At 37.2% G+C, this 14759-nt stretch overlaps 1 protein-coding gene and 1 long non-coding RNA gene across 22 annotated transcripts in view; both read left to right on the top strand.

The window, feature by feature from the left end:
* axin1 (axin 1) overlaps positions 1-14759 on the top strand; it is a 107676-nt gene that overhangs the window by 66145 nt on the left and 26772 nt on the right. For all 21 annotated transcript variants that reach the window (XR_015479989.1, XR_015479990.1, XR_015479991.1 and 18 more), the window contains 1 exon segment: positions 11514-11610. Coding sequence is in view for 18 of the 21 variants with exons in the window: in XM_087243242.1 (XP_087099368.1) it covers positions 11514-11610 (97 nt within the window). In the remaining 3 variants the exon portion in view is untranslated.
* LOC147845997 (uncharacterized) lies at positions 1812-6581 on the top strand. Its single transcript, XR_015481127.1, has 2 exons — positions 1812-4058; positions 5132-6581. It is a non-coding gene; the product is annotated as an uncharacterized LOC147845997 (long non-coding RNA).

Here is a 14759-nt window from a genome sequence, read left to right as displayed (position 1 = left end):
CTTTTAATTTTCTTGAAATCATCACACTGTCACAGGCCTTAAAAACTTAAGGATTATCTTAAGCTCTATTTGGATGGGTCTAGTTTTCCAAACCACATTTGAGTTACAATTATTTTCAGCCGACATTTACCATCATGTGTATGGATTCAGACGGGACTTTTCGTGTTTGTTATGGACATAGGAGTATCTGTTTTACATGTTGTCGTTGCACAAGGCCATATGTTCAGTATGCATGGATTGTGCATTGTCACTGTCATTCTGATCAATAGTGAAATGGTGGCAAAACAGAAAGTGACGTGATGTGGAGTCTGGAGGAAACATGTACTCAAACTTGAAAGTGATATTACAGTAGCCATACTTAGGGGGTTTTAACCTTTGTTTTATAGGACAGTATAGAGAGAAGACGGGAATGAATAGGAAGAAGAGAGAGTGGGGAAGGATTAGCAAAAGGCCTTGAGTCAGGTTTCAAACTCCGGTCGCTGTGAGCACCTCAGTGCTAACGTGTCAACTCACGAACCACTAGGCTATTTGCGCAAACTTTGATTTTCATTTTTTTATTTTATTGCAGTGTAACAAACACATCTACATTCATTATCAGTGTGCTCTGAATATTGGCACACTAGAGATTGAGGCTGGGTGATTGATCAAAGTAATCGAATCGAAATTCAGAGCATATAATGTTCCAAATTTTTCCAGGCTGATTTTTTTTCCAATTATTTTCTATACAATGTGTGAAGTGAAATGTGTATATATATATCATACTTCTGCCAAGGGTATGTGTACAGTCTGGCACAGCCTGCGCATACCTGCACACCTCTTAAAAAATGTTCTTACATGTCACAGTGACGCGTAGTGTAAGCTTTGTGATTGGTCGGTTTGGTAGTGATGACTACACTGGACGGTGCAGAGAGCTGCATTTTAGGGTATGTTTAAAATTCAGTTGTTCAACATTAACAAATAATCATAGTTTTAATATAGTTGTAGATGGCTGTAACTCTCACTTGTAATATGTGAGCATATTTACTATACAAAACTTAACAGTAAATTATAAGGGCAAAAACATAAAATAAATAAATAAATAAATTATCCGTTCATTAATCGTAATCGAGTTAAAATGATCCATTAATCGAGAATTTGATTTTAGGCCAAATCGCTCAGCCGTACTAGAGATTGTATGCAAGTTAAACCAAACCATATGCAAGTACTAGAGATTGTATGCAAGTTGACGTTGATTAAAACAAAGACTATAAAATAGACAAGACTTTTCACACGTTTAGCTTTGAATGGGGAAACAGGTAACGGTCAACAGGGCGAATGAAGATCTACCTTCTAATATAGAAGCCAATCAGCGATCGATATAGACTGACAAATCTCTGGGGCAGGGGCTTGGACCAGCTGTGGCTTTGTGCAGATTATTTTGTGACTCAAACATTTAGTAATGAAACTAAAGAGACAGTTGCAGTTTAATGATTCCTAATATTTAATGTAATCGTAAGCTTGGCAAGCAGTTTTGGAGAATTTGATGTTTCCCCATTTAGACAGAATGCCCAAGCATACTGCTCGAGAGGTGTTTCAAAGATGGCTGCCAAGTGAAATTACTTTCCTTAAAGGGGCTTTGCTAAAATACCCAAGAAAATGCGAAAGAACAATTCGCCAATCACAGATATTTGCATTCGGACAAGATTAGATTTCTCATAAGGCCATTCAGTTTGCTGAAAAACAATAGGTAATTTGCTCTGGAGTTTTACAGAGGTCGTGTGAGAAAAAGACAGACATGACAGATTATATCTGATGGAATTAAATTCACAAATGTCTGTGAAATTGTAAATTGTCTGTGTAATTTGCTGAGTCAAACTAGTCCTGTCTGAATATGGCTTTACACTCTGTTATGGTCACAAATCTCACAATTATCTGAACAGTCACTCATGGTAAAGTATAATGCCGACTCAACATTGCTGATCTAGTGACTATTGCTGGATGCGTACATTGCGATATCAGTGGCGAAATTATATATTGTGTAGCCCAAATACACACTGATCCATCCTCACCACCACAAGCTGCCGGAACATTCCATCCGAGAGCTTAGAGCGATTCAATTTCACCACATCGTCTCGAGTCAATTTGGCCGGATTTCTCTCCTCCTCAAAAAAAAAAAAAAAAACTTGCCAATTCTGCAGAAGCCTAGATATTTCTGCGATCGAACGCAAGACAAAGCTGGATATTACTTGTCATTGGCATGTCTTAAGCCCAGGCTGGCAGCCTTTAGCGGAGGCTGGTCTCAGAGCAGTGTCTCATGCACGCAGAATTAGTGGCATTTCCCCCCAGCTCTGCTCTGGGAACAGAAACAAATCTGCTCTCCTCTGAGGAGGACCATCTGCTCATTATCCACACCAATGAAAGCTTCTAAATGTCATTACTTATGCTAATTATAGAGCTTCAAATTGGGAGGTATGAGGCACTGCAGGCTGTAATTTGAAGGCATTGACTTGTTTCCCTTCAAATTAACTTTCCCTGAAAACAAAGGAAATGGCCTTCACGTTCACTGTACACAAGCAGGTTACAGAAGGGAACAGGAAATGAAAAATTGAAAACAAACAAGCCCTGAAAATAAGCGTGTTGGCTTTAAGCGTAATCAAAATTTGTCCACTCTTTTCACGGCTACAAAAATATGTCAATAATTGTAAACGGCTGATGTGAGAGGATGTGGTCGGCTATTTTTCCCTCCATTTAAGTGGAGGTGATCCTATATTTTAAGCTTTTAAAATGTATTTTAAACCCACTAATACAGCCAGCTGTCATTCCTTTTGAAAATGCACTGAAGTGAAAGTTTATAAAATCCATTTGCTGTCATAAAATGTCTATTTTTATTTTGGTATTGGAGGGATTAGTTGTGTACTTTCCATCTTTTCATAGGCGATTCAGATTGAAAAAAAAAAAAAAGTAATTCATTTGATTTGATGAGAAAGAAAACTTTGAGCCTCTCTTTTGCATTTGTCTTGCACGTCTCCTCTCTTGCCTCTGTTTTGAATGCTTTTAGATTTGTAATCAGTACAATGCAGTTTGTTAGCAAGTCTGGATAAGAGACCATATAGCCACTTGGTATTAATATGCAATAAAATGCATCTCGGGACCAATTGTGTTCAGGATTCGATTAGGTCCTTCATTTCTCCCTATTATAATACGCATTTAGAGAAGAAATCATAAGTCATAAGCATCTCTACTGGTCATTAAAGAAACTGCTCACAAGTCACTTTCAAAGCAAGCAGCCTTATTTTGGTCAACCTGATAAAGCCACAAGAGCCACTTAAACCCATTATGAATTCACCATGTTGCGAGAACATTTACCCCTACACTGGAAAAAAGAAAAAAAGTTGAGTCAACTCAAAATTGTAAGGCAACTTGCAGAGCTTTTTGAGTTTAATTAAATCGAGTCAAGTGCAGTTTTGGGGTTAAAAGTTGACACTGCTCAGTTGCCTTACAATTTTGAGTTACGGCAACTTTTTTTTACAGCGTACTTGAAATTCTCAAAGTCATATACTCCAATAGAATTAATGGTATAATCCATGACAAATTCTTACATTTTTCTATCCATTTGCATAAAAAAGGCTGTAAAATGTAAAGCTATTAAATATTGTAAATGGTAAAAAAAAATAAATAAATTTCATGACACCTATAAATGCTTAATTTTTAAACAGAAATGTCTTTTTACTTAAACGTTTATTAGTTTAACACAGCAGAAACATTTAATTTCTTACAGGACGAGCACTGGGAAATAGGGGTAGGCTGCTTGCATGCTATATTGTAAAGAAAAATGATTAATTTGATTGGTATGAATTTTGACTCTCATAGTTGGAATGAAGGTTTTATGACCACTCTAATTTTAAAGCTTTACATTCTAACACATACAATGCCCCATATGAACAAGTCATCATGTAACTGTGTGGGCATTAGGACCTTGAGGAGGCTGTTTGCGCTACAGCAGTGACTTGCAATCCACTTGTTAAGTGTGACGTCACGCGAAACGGCTTCCGGGTTCAAGCACTATATCAAACTGTATGGTGAGACTAGGGTTGTAACAATATACCGGTATGACGGTTTACCACGATTTGAACGTGCACGATTATCATACCATGAACAATTGCATATCAACGGTTTTAACCCTTAAAGACCGAGACAGCCGCCCGCGGCTAAAAATAAGTATTGCTCTTAAATGTTTAATAACTTTTGATCCGCTGATCCGATTCATACAATTCAAAGATTGGCATAAAGAAGAGAATCTCAGCTTTCCAGTGCTGTATCACATAACATTCGCGGACTTTCAGAGGCTCCGGAATCAGTGCGGTTACGTCATCAACATTTGACAACGCTGATTTGACAAAGAAACGCTCGTCACTGTGTCTCCGGACAAATCAGACATAATACATTGATGCATTGTCCCTCCTCCATGCCCAGATTGGTTCAAACTCGCTATATCACAACCAATAAGCATAGGTTTCGCTTTTGTTTGTGGACCAAGCTTTTTGAACAACACGGAATGAGAGATAGGCATACATTTATGCGCGGCTAAATAAAACGCCAAAAAAAAAAGTTTTGCATGAAATAATTCTCATACTAAGTACTTTTGCATGCACAGCAGCACAGAAACATGACAAAACAGTGACACAGCAAAGACGAACTGCTGCTCTTGCTGTTTTCAAAAGACGCAAATGAAGATGCAGCTGTTTGTCTGCATTGCAAACAACCATTTCCAAATCCATATCCATAGACAACCATATCCATGCTGGCACATAAAACCTAAGGATGTTCCATATTGAATCTAGTTTCGTTATGTAACTATTTATAGTATAGTAAATATTTATATCTATTTTTTACTGAGGATTTGCACCATGTTTATTTGGACTTTATTTGGACTTTGACACATTATTTATTATTTTCTTATTTTTATTTGTTCATTGTAAGTGGTGTTGTTTATAGTAACTAAAAAAATATTATTTGGAAAAAGTCAAATTTGCTTCACTGTTCTATTATTTTGTAACATTTGTAACATACCGTATACCGCGAAACCGTCAAACCGTGGTATTGTTTTAGACGATTATCATACCGTGAAAAATTCATACCGTTACAACCCTAGGTGAGACTCAATGAATTGTAATAATGTTTACAGATCGATGTATTACTTTCGAAAATCACAATTGCAATATATAAATCCATGCCTAATATCAGATGCCAGAAATTGATTTTGTTTTTAATAAATTGTTAAAATTTTGGTATTTGTGATGCAGCAAGTCCAGAGACTGTTGTGTGCGCTATGATTTTATATAAAATTCGCTTCAATTTGTGATGTGACTAAAATAATCATAAACGAATATTTTCTTAATTCAACTGAGTAGCAGTTTGGACCCGGAAACAGTATTTTATTCATCACCGATACGTCACGACTTAAGAAGCTGGTAAATAACTTATTGACAGTGGTTTACATGGAGTTATGTGACCAAATATGTCTATAGGTGGAAGTGGTCAAAGCTAGGCAAGTTCCGAATGTTTCAGAATGTTTTCAGTGTCCGTTTGTGATCAGATTAACAAAAACTATCGTATTAAACAAAATGTGCAAATTACTATAATAATAAATTTAATTTTATTAAGACCTAATAAACAAATGAACTGTTTTTTTTGTATAAATATTAAATGAGAGACTCACTTTACCAAACAAGTGTTTCAATTGGGTTTGCATTGTAAACCTTAAATAAAACTAAACAAATATTGTTATTGTTATTTTTTCGTGTTTTCAGTTACAATACACCAAAAATGTTTCCACAGATTTTGTACAAAGATTTGTGCAGAAATAGCAAAAAATGTCAGATTCTGATTCTGCACATGACCTACTTGAACCTGTTATGAATTTACCATGTTGTGAAATCATTTTCCCCCACACAAAATGTACTTCAATAGAAATGACCGGGTTTCATCCATGAAAATTTGCCAAACAATGGTAAATGTAACTGCACAAGCTTTAATTTGGTAGAAACCTAAATGTCCTCTTTCCTTCCCAGGAAATAAGTACTTTTTAGAATATTTTGAGAGGATTTCAGCTGGAGACGAGTTTTCGCTCGAGAGGCAGCAACAGGGAGTGTGCTGAGTTCAGAGATGGCATGAGTGATCCGTGTTGCACAGAAAAAACACATTAAAGGCACATCAGGGCAAAAACATGTGTCTGAAGTGGGCGAGATTAGAGGCCATTATCAGCTGTTTGCCAGGCAGCGATGCAGGGGGGTCCTCAGCAGGACCCGGGGGATTAAAGACTCCCTGTGCATGTGTCGGTGAAGGACCCCAAACATGCTCTGCTCTGAAGCTGCCCCAGGGATTCAAGTAGACCGGGGGGGTAAGGGGCAGGACGCTTTCGTATTTTCGGCCCCTCAACAAAAACATAAACGCCTGCAATCACTTTGGCTTTGCAGTTTGAGGGCTGTTGTTGTCTATAAAGCTACGTCACCATGTTGAACTGACATTTTTTTGTTAGTCACATATGCCAATGAGTTTGCATTTAGCGAGCTCAGTTAAAACTCCTGATGTTCAGTGCACGTTTTTCATTGAATGTTAACAAACTTAGGAACTTTGATTAAGTGAATGTTAAGTAAGTAACCTTTTTATGCAAATTAGATTAACAAAATACTATGGTTAATGAGGATGGTTTGTTTAAAAATAAAAATAGTCACACAGATTTCCAATTACGTAAAGCCTTGTGGTGCATACCAGTGCATTTAGAGCTTTAATTTATGACCTGCATTTTTTTAAGACCTTTTTTTGTCATCTTTCACTCATTAAAGCCAGGTGAATTTGCAAAATCCCTGACATTACACTCACTGGCCACTTTATTAGGTACACCTGTGCAATTGCTTGTTAGCGCAAATTTCTAATCAGCCAATCACATGGCAGCAACTCAATGCATTTAGGCATGTAGACATGGTCAAGACAATCTGCTGCAGTTTAAACCGTGCATCAGAATGGGGAAGAAAGGAGATTTAAGTGACTTTGAACGTGGCATGGTTGTTGGTGCCACTCCTTTAAGCTAAGAATAGGAAACTGAGGCTACAATTCACACAGGCTCACCAAAATTGGACATTAGAAAATTTTTAAAAAGTTGCCTGGTCTGATGAGTCTCAATTTCTGCTTTGACACTCGGGTCGTAGGGTCAGAATTGCATGGATCTATCCTGCCTTTTATCAACAGTTCAGGCTGGGGATGGTCATGGTGTAATGTTGTTGGGGATTGTACCTTGGCAAACTTTGGGTCCATTAGTACCAATTGGGCATTGTGTCAACGCCACAGCCTACCTGAGTATCGCTGCTGACCATGTTCATTCCTTTATGACCACAGTGTAGCCATCTTCTGATGGCTACTTTCAGCAGGATAACACACCATGTCACAAAGCGTGAATCATCTCAGACTAGTTTCTTGAACATGACAATGAGTTCACTGCACTCAAACGGCCTCCACAATTACTAGATCTCAATCCAATAGAGCACCTTCGGGATGTGGTGGATCGGGAGATTCACATCATGCATGTGCAGCCGACAAATCCGCAGCAACTGCGTGATACTATCATGTCAATATGGACCAAAATCTCTGAGGAATATTTCTAGTACCTTGTTGAATCTATTCCACAAAGGATTAACCCTTAAGAGACCTAGAGGTATTTTGTGGGAACCTAATGGGCCTATATTATTATTATTATTTTAAAAGCAGTTTTATTTTTATTTTAGCAGTCAGCCTCAAGTGTCATATATTATTTTAAACAGGAGAACCTGAAGCTTCAATCTGAATCATTTAAAGGTCCTGTCTAAAATATTTTTTGGTCCAAAAACATATGAACAGACAGAAAATATTCCAAAATTTTAAGAAAAACAGCATTTTCTAGTTATTACAAACAAAACCTCATGAAGATGTTTTTTTTCTTTAGAAATACATGCTATTATGTTTTATACTTCCAAAATAAATTTTGTCTACATCCACCCTTCCCTGAGCAAGTTATAGCAGTTTTTTCCAATGTTATTCTAGACTTTTTCCTGTGAAACACTAGTACATTCTATTTACTGACAACGAAGATGCCCAAGATGTTTGCATTTTTGGTTTTTTCTAACTTATTTTAGCAGACAGCATCAACAGGAGAAGCTAAAGTTTCAATCTTTATCCTTAAAAATTCCAATTTTACATTTTCATGACAAAAAAAGATAAATTTTACAGAATTTTGAGAAAAACTACAAAAAATATGTAGCATTTTCCACAGCTAACCTGAACAAAATCTCTTGAAGTTTGCTTTTGTTTCTTAAGATAGTTATGCTAGATGTTTTATACATCCAGCATGCATTTTGTATACATCCACCATTCCCTAAGCAAGTTATAGCAATTTATTTCAATGTATTCTAAGACGTTTTTTAGTGGGGGAAAAAAAAAAAACTAGTGCATTTGTTTACTGACAATGTATATGCCCAAAAGTTCTGGAAATAAACTAAACAGAAAGATTGTTACAAAATAACAGAACACTGAAGCATGTTTGACTTTTTCCAAATAATATATTTTCAGTTGCCATAAACAAATAAACAATGAACAACTTCGACAATGAACAAATAAAAAATAAGAAATAATGTTTCAAAGTCCAAATAAACATGGTGCACATCCTCAGTAAAAAAATTTTTTATAAATATTTTTTAATTTTATACTAAACTAGATTCAATATAGACCATCCTTGGGTTTTATGTGCCAACATGAATATGGTGTTGACCCTGCTGCTTCTCAACTTTTGGGTTGTAGAGAAACAGCCGCACAACCTTTTGCGTCCTTTGAAAACAACAAGACCAGCACTTCGTCTTTGCTGTGTAACTGTTTTGTCATGTTTTTGTGCTGTTGTGCATGCAAAAGTACTTAGTATGAGGATTATTATATGCAAAACTTTTTTTTTTTTTCGTTTTATTTAGCCGCGCGTTGTACAGCCTATTTCTCATTCCGGGCTGTCCAAATTGCTGATTGGTGGTCCACAAAGCGAAACCTATGCTTATTGGTTGAGAGAGCGCGAGTTTGAACCAATCTGGGCATGGAGGAGGGACAATGCATCAATGCATCATGTTTGGTTTGTTCGTAGACACAAGCCACGAGCGCTCCTTTGTCAAATCAGCGTTGCCAAAATGTGATGACGTAACCACACTGATTCCGGAGCCTCTGAAGGTCCGTGAATGTTATATGTTACAGCGATTTGAAAGCTCACTCTTCTTTATGCCAATCTTTGAATTGTACAGATCGGATCAGCGGATCAAAAGTTATTAAACATTTAAGAACATTACTTATTTTTAGCCGCGGGCGGCTGTTTCAGTCTTTAAGGGTTAAGGCAGTTCTGAAGGCAAAAGGGGGCCCAACCTGGTACTAGTAAGGTGTACCTAATAAAGTGGCCGCTAAGTGTAGATTTACAAATTCCCAAAGATGCTAAAGCTATTTTGCAATGAAATATTCATTCTTCATCATGTGTGTGAACAATTATAATTGGACATTTACTTAATATGATATTTTGGTATTGACAAGCATTGAGGTCTTGTGCAATATTTGCTTGACAAGTCGATATAAGGATTATGACAGGCCTAGTCATGAAGGGTTAAATGCACACAATAATTGTCTTAGTGTGCATGAGTCTTAAGTGTGATTGAACAATGACAGTGTTTTTATGAAAAAGAGATGTTTATCAGAATGTCTGCGCTGCTTTTCATAGTGACGAAAGCATCTAAAAGTGAACAAAAAATGCCTTAAAACCCTCATCCGTATGTCATGTGCTAAAACTGCAAGATTGGTGGTAAAGAGATTGCAATCTCGTTTAAACACCCACACAGTCATATTGCTAAATGACAGCATTTGTATATGTCTGTTAAACTTTTGACAAGTATGATCACAGCGGTACATTCAGATCTGCATTCACGAGTTGTCATGTCTAGTTATGAAACCGCTTCAGTCTTTTCAGCCACAGAGTGTCATTTTTTTCTGGTACAAACTTTCCAATTATGACCAAAATGCTTCAATATCAGTTTATAGTTTGGCGACAATGCATGTAACAGCACATTTTCACATTTTCTACGTTATATTTGATCCAGCATTTTAACTGTTTATGACTAACCTACTACAGGGTGTCCATAGGGTCTTAAAGTCTTAAAATGTCTTAAATCTTTATTTAGGATTTGTAAGGAAATTATTTTCCTTACAGTAACATTTGTTAAAAGGTTTTCCATGTATTTACTGCTGAGTAAGCTGATCTGTTGGTGCATACGTTTAGTTTATTATAGTTTTTAAAACCGGTAAAACATTAGCATAGGTAACTTATAGGTCTGTTAATCTGGAAGTAGTATGTCTTAAAGCTTGCATACTCCTGTTACACACTCAAAAATATGTATTTTTTTCTTCACACAGAAGTACTTTTAGGACGTAGTATGAGTTGGCGAATTGGGTTGCTGCGTACTTGTAAGGCCTTAAAATGGTCTTCAATTAAAGAAAGTCTTACAATCGAACTTTCATTGGTGCATGGCCTTATCGTTCTCACAGTTTTTTCCATTACAAATATCAAAATAACTTTGATTCAATTACTAAAATATAAAAAAATGTATTGTTAAATTTTTATTCTTTTATTATCAAATTTATTAAATAATTAAAAAAAATCTTTTCCAACTGGCCATTCGAAAATCTCCTTACCATTTAGCCCTGTATTAGTATAAAATTTCATTCATAATAGTCTTAATGTCTTAAGGCCCGTTCACACGGGACACTTTTTGCTTGCGTTTTCCGTCAACGTTTAATGCCTTGTGACTAAATAAAGGGCACCAATGTCATCGTGCACATCAACGCGCAAAACACCAGGCGTAAAAGTGGCTTTTTTTTTTTTTTTTAAGAAACACCTCATGTTTTTTTGTATCCACCAATCAGATTGGCACTTCTGTTCATATGCATGGAGCTGCTAAAGTTACAGTAAACAGCACTTGGAGGCACTCAATGCTTGTTCGAATCGCCAGTAACTTTAACATCAAGCGTGTCAACTTTCTATCTTCTTCTGTGTTACTAGTGAGTGTCAGAAGCTTCAAGTTGTGTAGCGCCATCTAACGTCAAGGAAGGATTTTGTATACTCTTCTGCTTGACACCAGTAAAAATGTGTCTGAATCCGGAAAAACGTCATGAAAAACGCTGACGATAAATGCATACGAAAAGCGTCCCAGTATGTTTGAGCCTTTAAATTTAACTTGCTGAAACCTGCTAAAACCCTGTACTATAACAGTATTTAGCATCTTAATATATGATGAATTAATACAATAATGGCACTGCTATTGTGCAAAAGATTTCCTTTTGTGTATTAAAGACACTGATGCTGTTTTTTAGATGAGCAGTGTCTGTTTTATGAACCTCGTGTTGAAGATATTCTCTTCATACATTGTGTATTTAAATGTCAACAAAGACTCCAAATTAAAACCTCATTATGCTTTTCTTCACAGAGACGGAGTCCCACCTTACAGATATCGTAAACCACATCGACGTGAGATACACGAAAGTGCCAAAGTTAATGGGCGAGTGCCACTACCTCATATTCCTGTAAGTATGCTTTGGATTTCCACAACACATTGTTGACTTTACAACACTTTTTTTTTTCCCTCTCTCTATGTGTGTGTGTTTGCTCTCTACCTTTCTTTCCATCACTTCTCTCTCTCTGTTTCTCCTTCTCTCGCTCACCCCCACTCCTTCTTTTTATTTTATTCTCTGTGCCTTGTCTCCGTCCATCATCTTCTGGTCTTTCCCTGTCATTCTTGCTCTCTCTTTTCTTCCCCCTGCCTTGTCTCTCCCATCGCCCCTAAAATGAATGTGCATTCTTAAGATGCACAGCGGTGGCTGGAGAGCTTTGATCATGTGCCGGCGAATAGCTGATGGAGAGTGAGAGAGCGCGAGCGAGTGTGCTGTCTAAAGCGTTCCTGATGCTCTCGTCAGCTCTGCCTGCTCTGCCCCAGCAGATGTGAAGCCTCCCCCTCTGATGGCTCGGCTTTCCCACTGCACCGGCTCCAGCATAATTGGAGCCTCTGAGATGGAGCCCAATTTAACAGAGCAAACATACACTTCCCCTCGCCGGGGCCTTTCACTCATCCTATAGAGACTGAAGGCTGTGGAGGCAGCGCAGACACTTCAGCTCGTATGCACATGCGTGACGTACTCAAAGATTCTTTAGCAAATTTTTTCAGGATGAAACCTGAATATCGAATGGCAAGTTGCAGATGTACAAACTTATTTTTAAAGGACAGTTCAGCTGATAATGTGCGTTCTGTCATTGTAATTCTTATGTTGTTCTAGACATGCATTACTAAGACATGTGGCCCATTTCCACTTTTATGAACTCTTACAGAAACTTACAGCCTCTGAAATGTTAACAAGTACAAATAAAAACATACCCATAACTTGCATTTCGGCCTTATTTAGGTCCATAAATGATGCGAGACATATACAGTCAGTACAAACTCATCTCATCTTTATTCTTCACCAGCACATTAAACAATGTTAATATTGTGTTAGGAATTCTGTCATTCTGAGTTCATAATACTCCAAAAGAGGATAATAATAGTCAAATATGGCAGTTTGTTCTTCTTTTAGGTTGCTGAAAGAATCATTTGCTGGTTTGTTTTTTCAAGCTTCTCCTTTGTTTTTGTTTTTTTGAGCTTCACTCTCGCGTTTGTGAGTTTCTGAAAGCATCAGATGCCAGAAGCACTTCAATAATCACACCCAAGTTAATAATATGAGCTTAAGACGTTCGTTATTTCAAAAAATAGATGTGCACACGAGTGATCGCCAGATCTCTGGAGAAAGTGAAGCCACTCGCGCTTTAGATGCCCTTGTAAACAACAACAGAAGAACAGGTTTATCTTCTTGGCTATACATAAAAACGACACCAAGGTTTGTTTAAGCTCGGGTCGACCATGGTCATTATTATATGTATACAGTATTACGATGTAATGTCTCGTTGTGTATTTAAAATGCCGCTTTCTTTGTTTTCATTCTTTTGGCTTGTACACACGCTAGTGACGTTTCTCTGTAAACCAATAGTGTTCAGCTGCGCGTCTCGCACCACCTTTGGTACCCTTTCGTTGTGGTACGTACCCTTTGGAAAGGTTACCCAAAAATTGGTACGGTACGGTTCTCTTTTAGGTAACTTTGGACAGTGGAAACAGGCATAAAAATGTACCGACCCATACCGTTCTGTATTGTACCATCAGTTTATTGTGTTATGATTTCTGTGAGTGTTAAAAAAGTCTTCTGGTATGTTCAAACTAGACGTGGATGAAGCATCAAGTTAATGCAAGGATGCATTTAGACATCCTGTGATGCTATTCTCGTAGTTAAAATGACGCAAATTAAAAGTTTTGGGTGTTTGATGCGCTTAACACCCAAATAACTAAAGTAGGAACATCTCTGAACCTTAGTGAACATTTGTGCTGCATTAACCAATCACGTACTTGTTTCAGTATGGGCATGAATGTGCTGTTGCTCCTGTTGTTGGTGTGGAGGGGAAATCCTCCTGCTGACACGTTTACCCTGCCATGATGCGAATCCGCGTCTATTGTAAAGTGAATTTCACACGCAAATAAATAAAGTGAGTAAACTCAATGTTCATGTGTCTAATGTCTGGTGTGAATGCCCCATTATGCAGTATTTCAGTTTGCATACTATACATCCTAAGTTGTATTCGAAAAATAATACATATGTTTAAAGCGCATTGTTGAAAAAAGTGTTTCTATACCGTTTCTAGTAGAAATTCGAAGTGTAGAAGCATCTGTACTCTAACCTCCAATATTGCCCACAATGCACTGCATGTTGGACGTGAATTTGATTAGATCTACAAGCACGGTTAAAAAACAAACTGCAAACATGGTGGATGTGCGAGACCAACCGTCAAGTAAAGAGGCTTAGGTAAATATGTTTGGACGACTGTAAATTTCTAACCTGAAAAATATTTAAATCACATTTTCTGTGTTCTATTTAATCAGAAACAACAATGTAAACGTTTATAAAGACGTGTTTGGACATTAACTTCTGAATGTGTAATTATGCAAAGCCCTGTCGAGATTTCTCTGCATGAAAGACATGTGAATGGCAGATTAACCTGCTGCTCCAATATGGTAGGTAATTAAATATGAAAGATATATGGATGACATGTTGAGATGATTGACAAGGGATGTAACTAAGCAACTAAATAGTCTGTTAATGATTAAGTAGTATATCTCAAAGCTTGCATACACTTCTGTTACACACTCAAAAGTATGTACTCTTTACAAAAAAGTACTTTTAGGACGTTGTATGAATTGCCGATTTGGGGCGCTGCATAAGTATATGGTCCTAAATGGGTCTTCAATCACAGCAGAAATATATTTAAAACACCTCTCGTGTGAGGGGTTAAGACTGAAAATACTCCTATTGGATATGGGAAACCACTGCTAAATGGTCACTAACTCTTACATCACCAGATGTCACCTGCGGTAGTCATTTCTGAAGGCACAGAGTATTAATGTTTAACAGATTACTCACTCTGCAATGTTTTTTTTTAGCACTGTGTTTGGACAAACACTGTTCGTTTTCAGCTCAAAAGTGTATGAGCCTCTGGGTTTCCTCCGGCATCCCTGTTGCGAATGGTGGATCATGTTGCAAGAAGCATGAAACTGTAAATACACAGTGCTTATATTCATGTATGTAACCACAAAAAA

This window comes from Danio rerio, chromosome 3 (assembly GCF_052040795.2).
Source record: "Danio rerio strain M-AB ecotype USA chromosome 3, GRCz13ab, whole genome shotgun sequence".
NCBI lineage: Eukaryota > Metazoa > Chordata > Actinopteri > Cypriniformes > Danionidae > Danio > Danio rerio.
The sequence above is the reverse complement of the archived record's forward strand: the minus strand, read 5'-3'. Positions and strand labels throughout refer to the sequence as shown.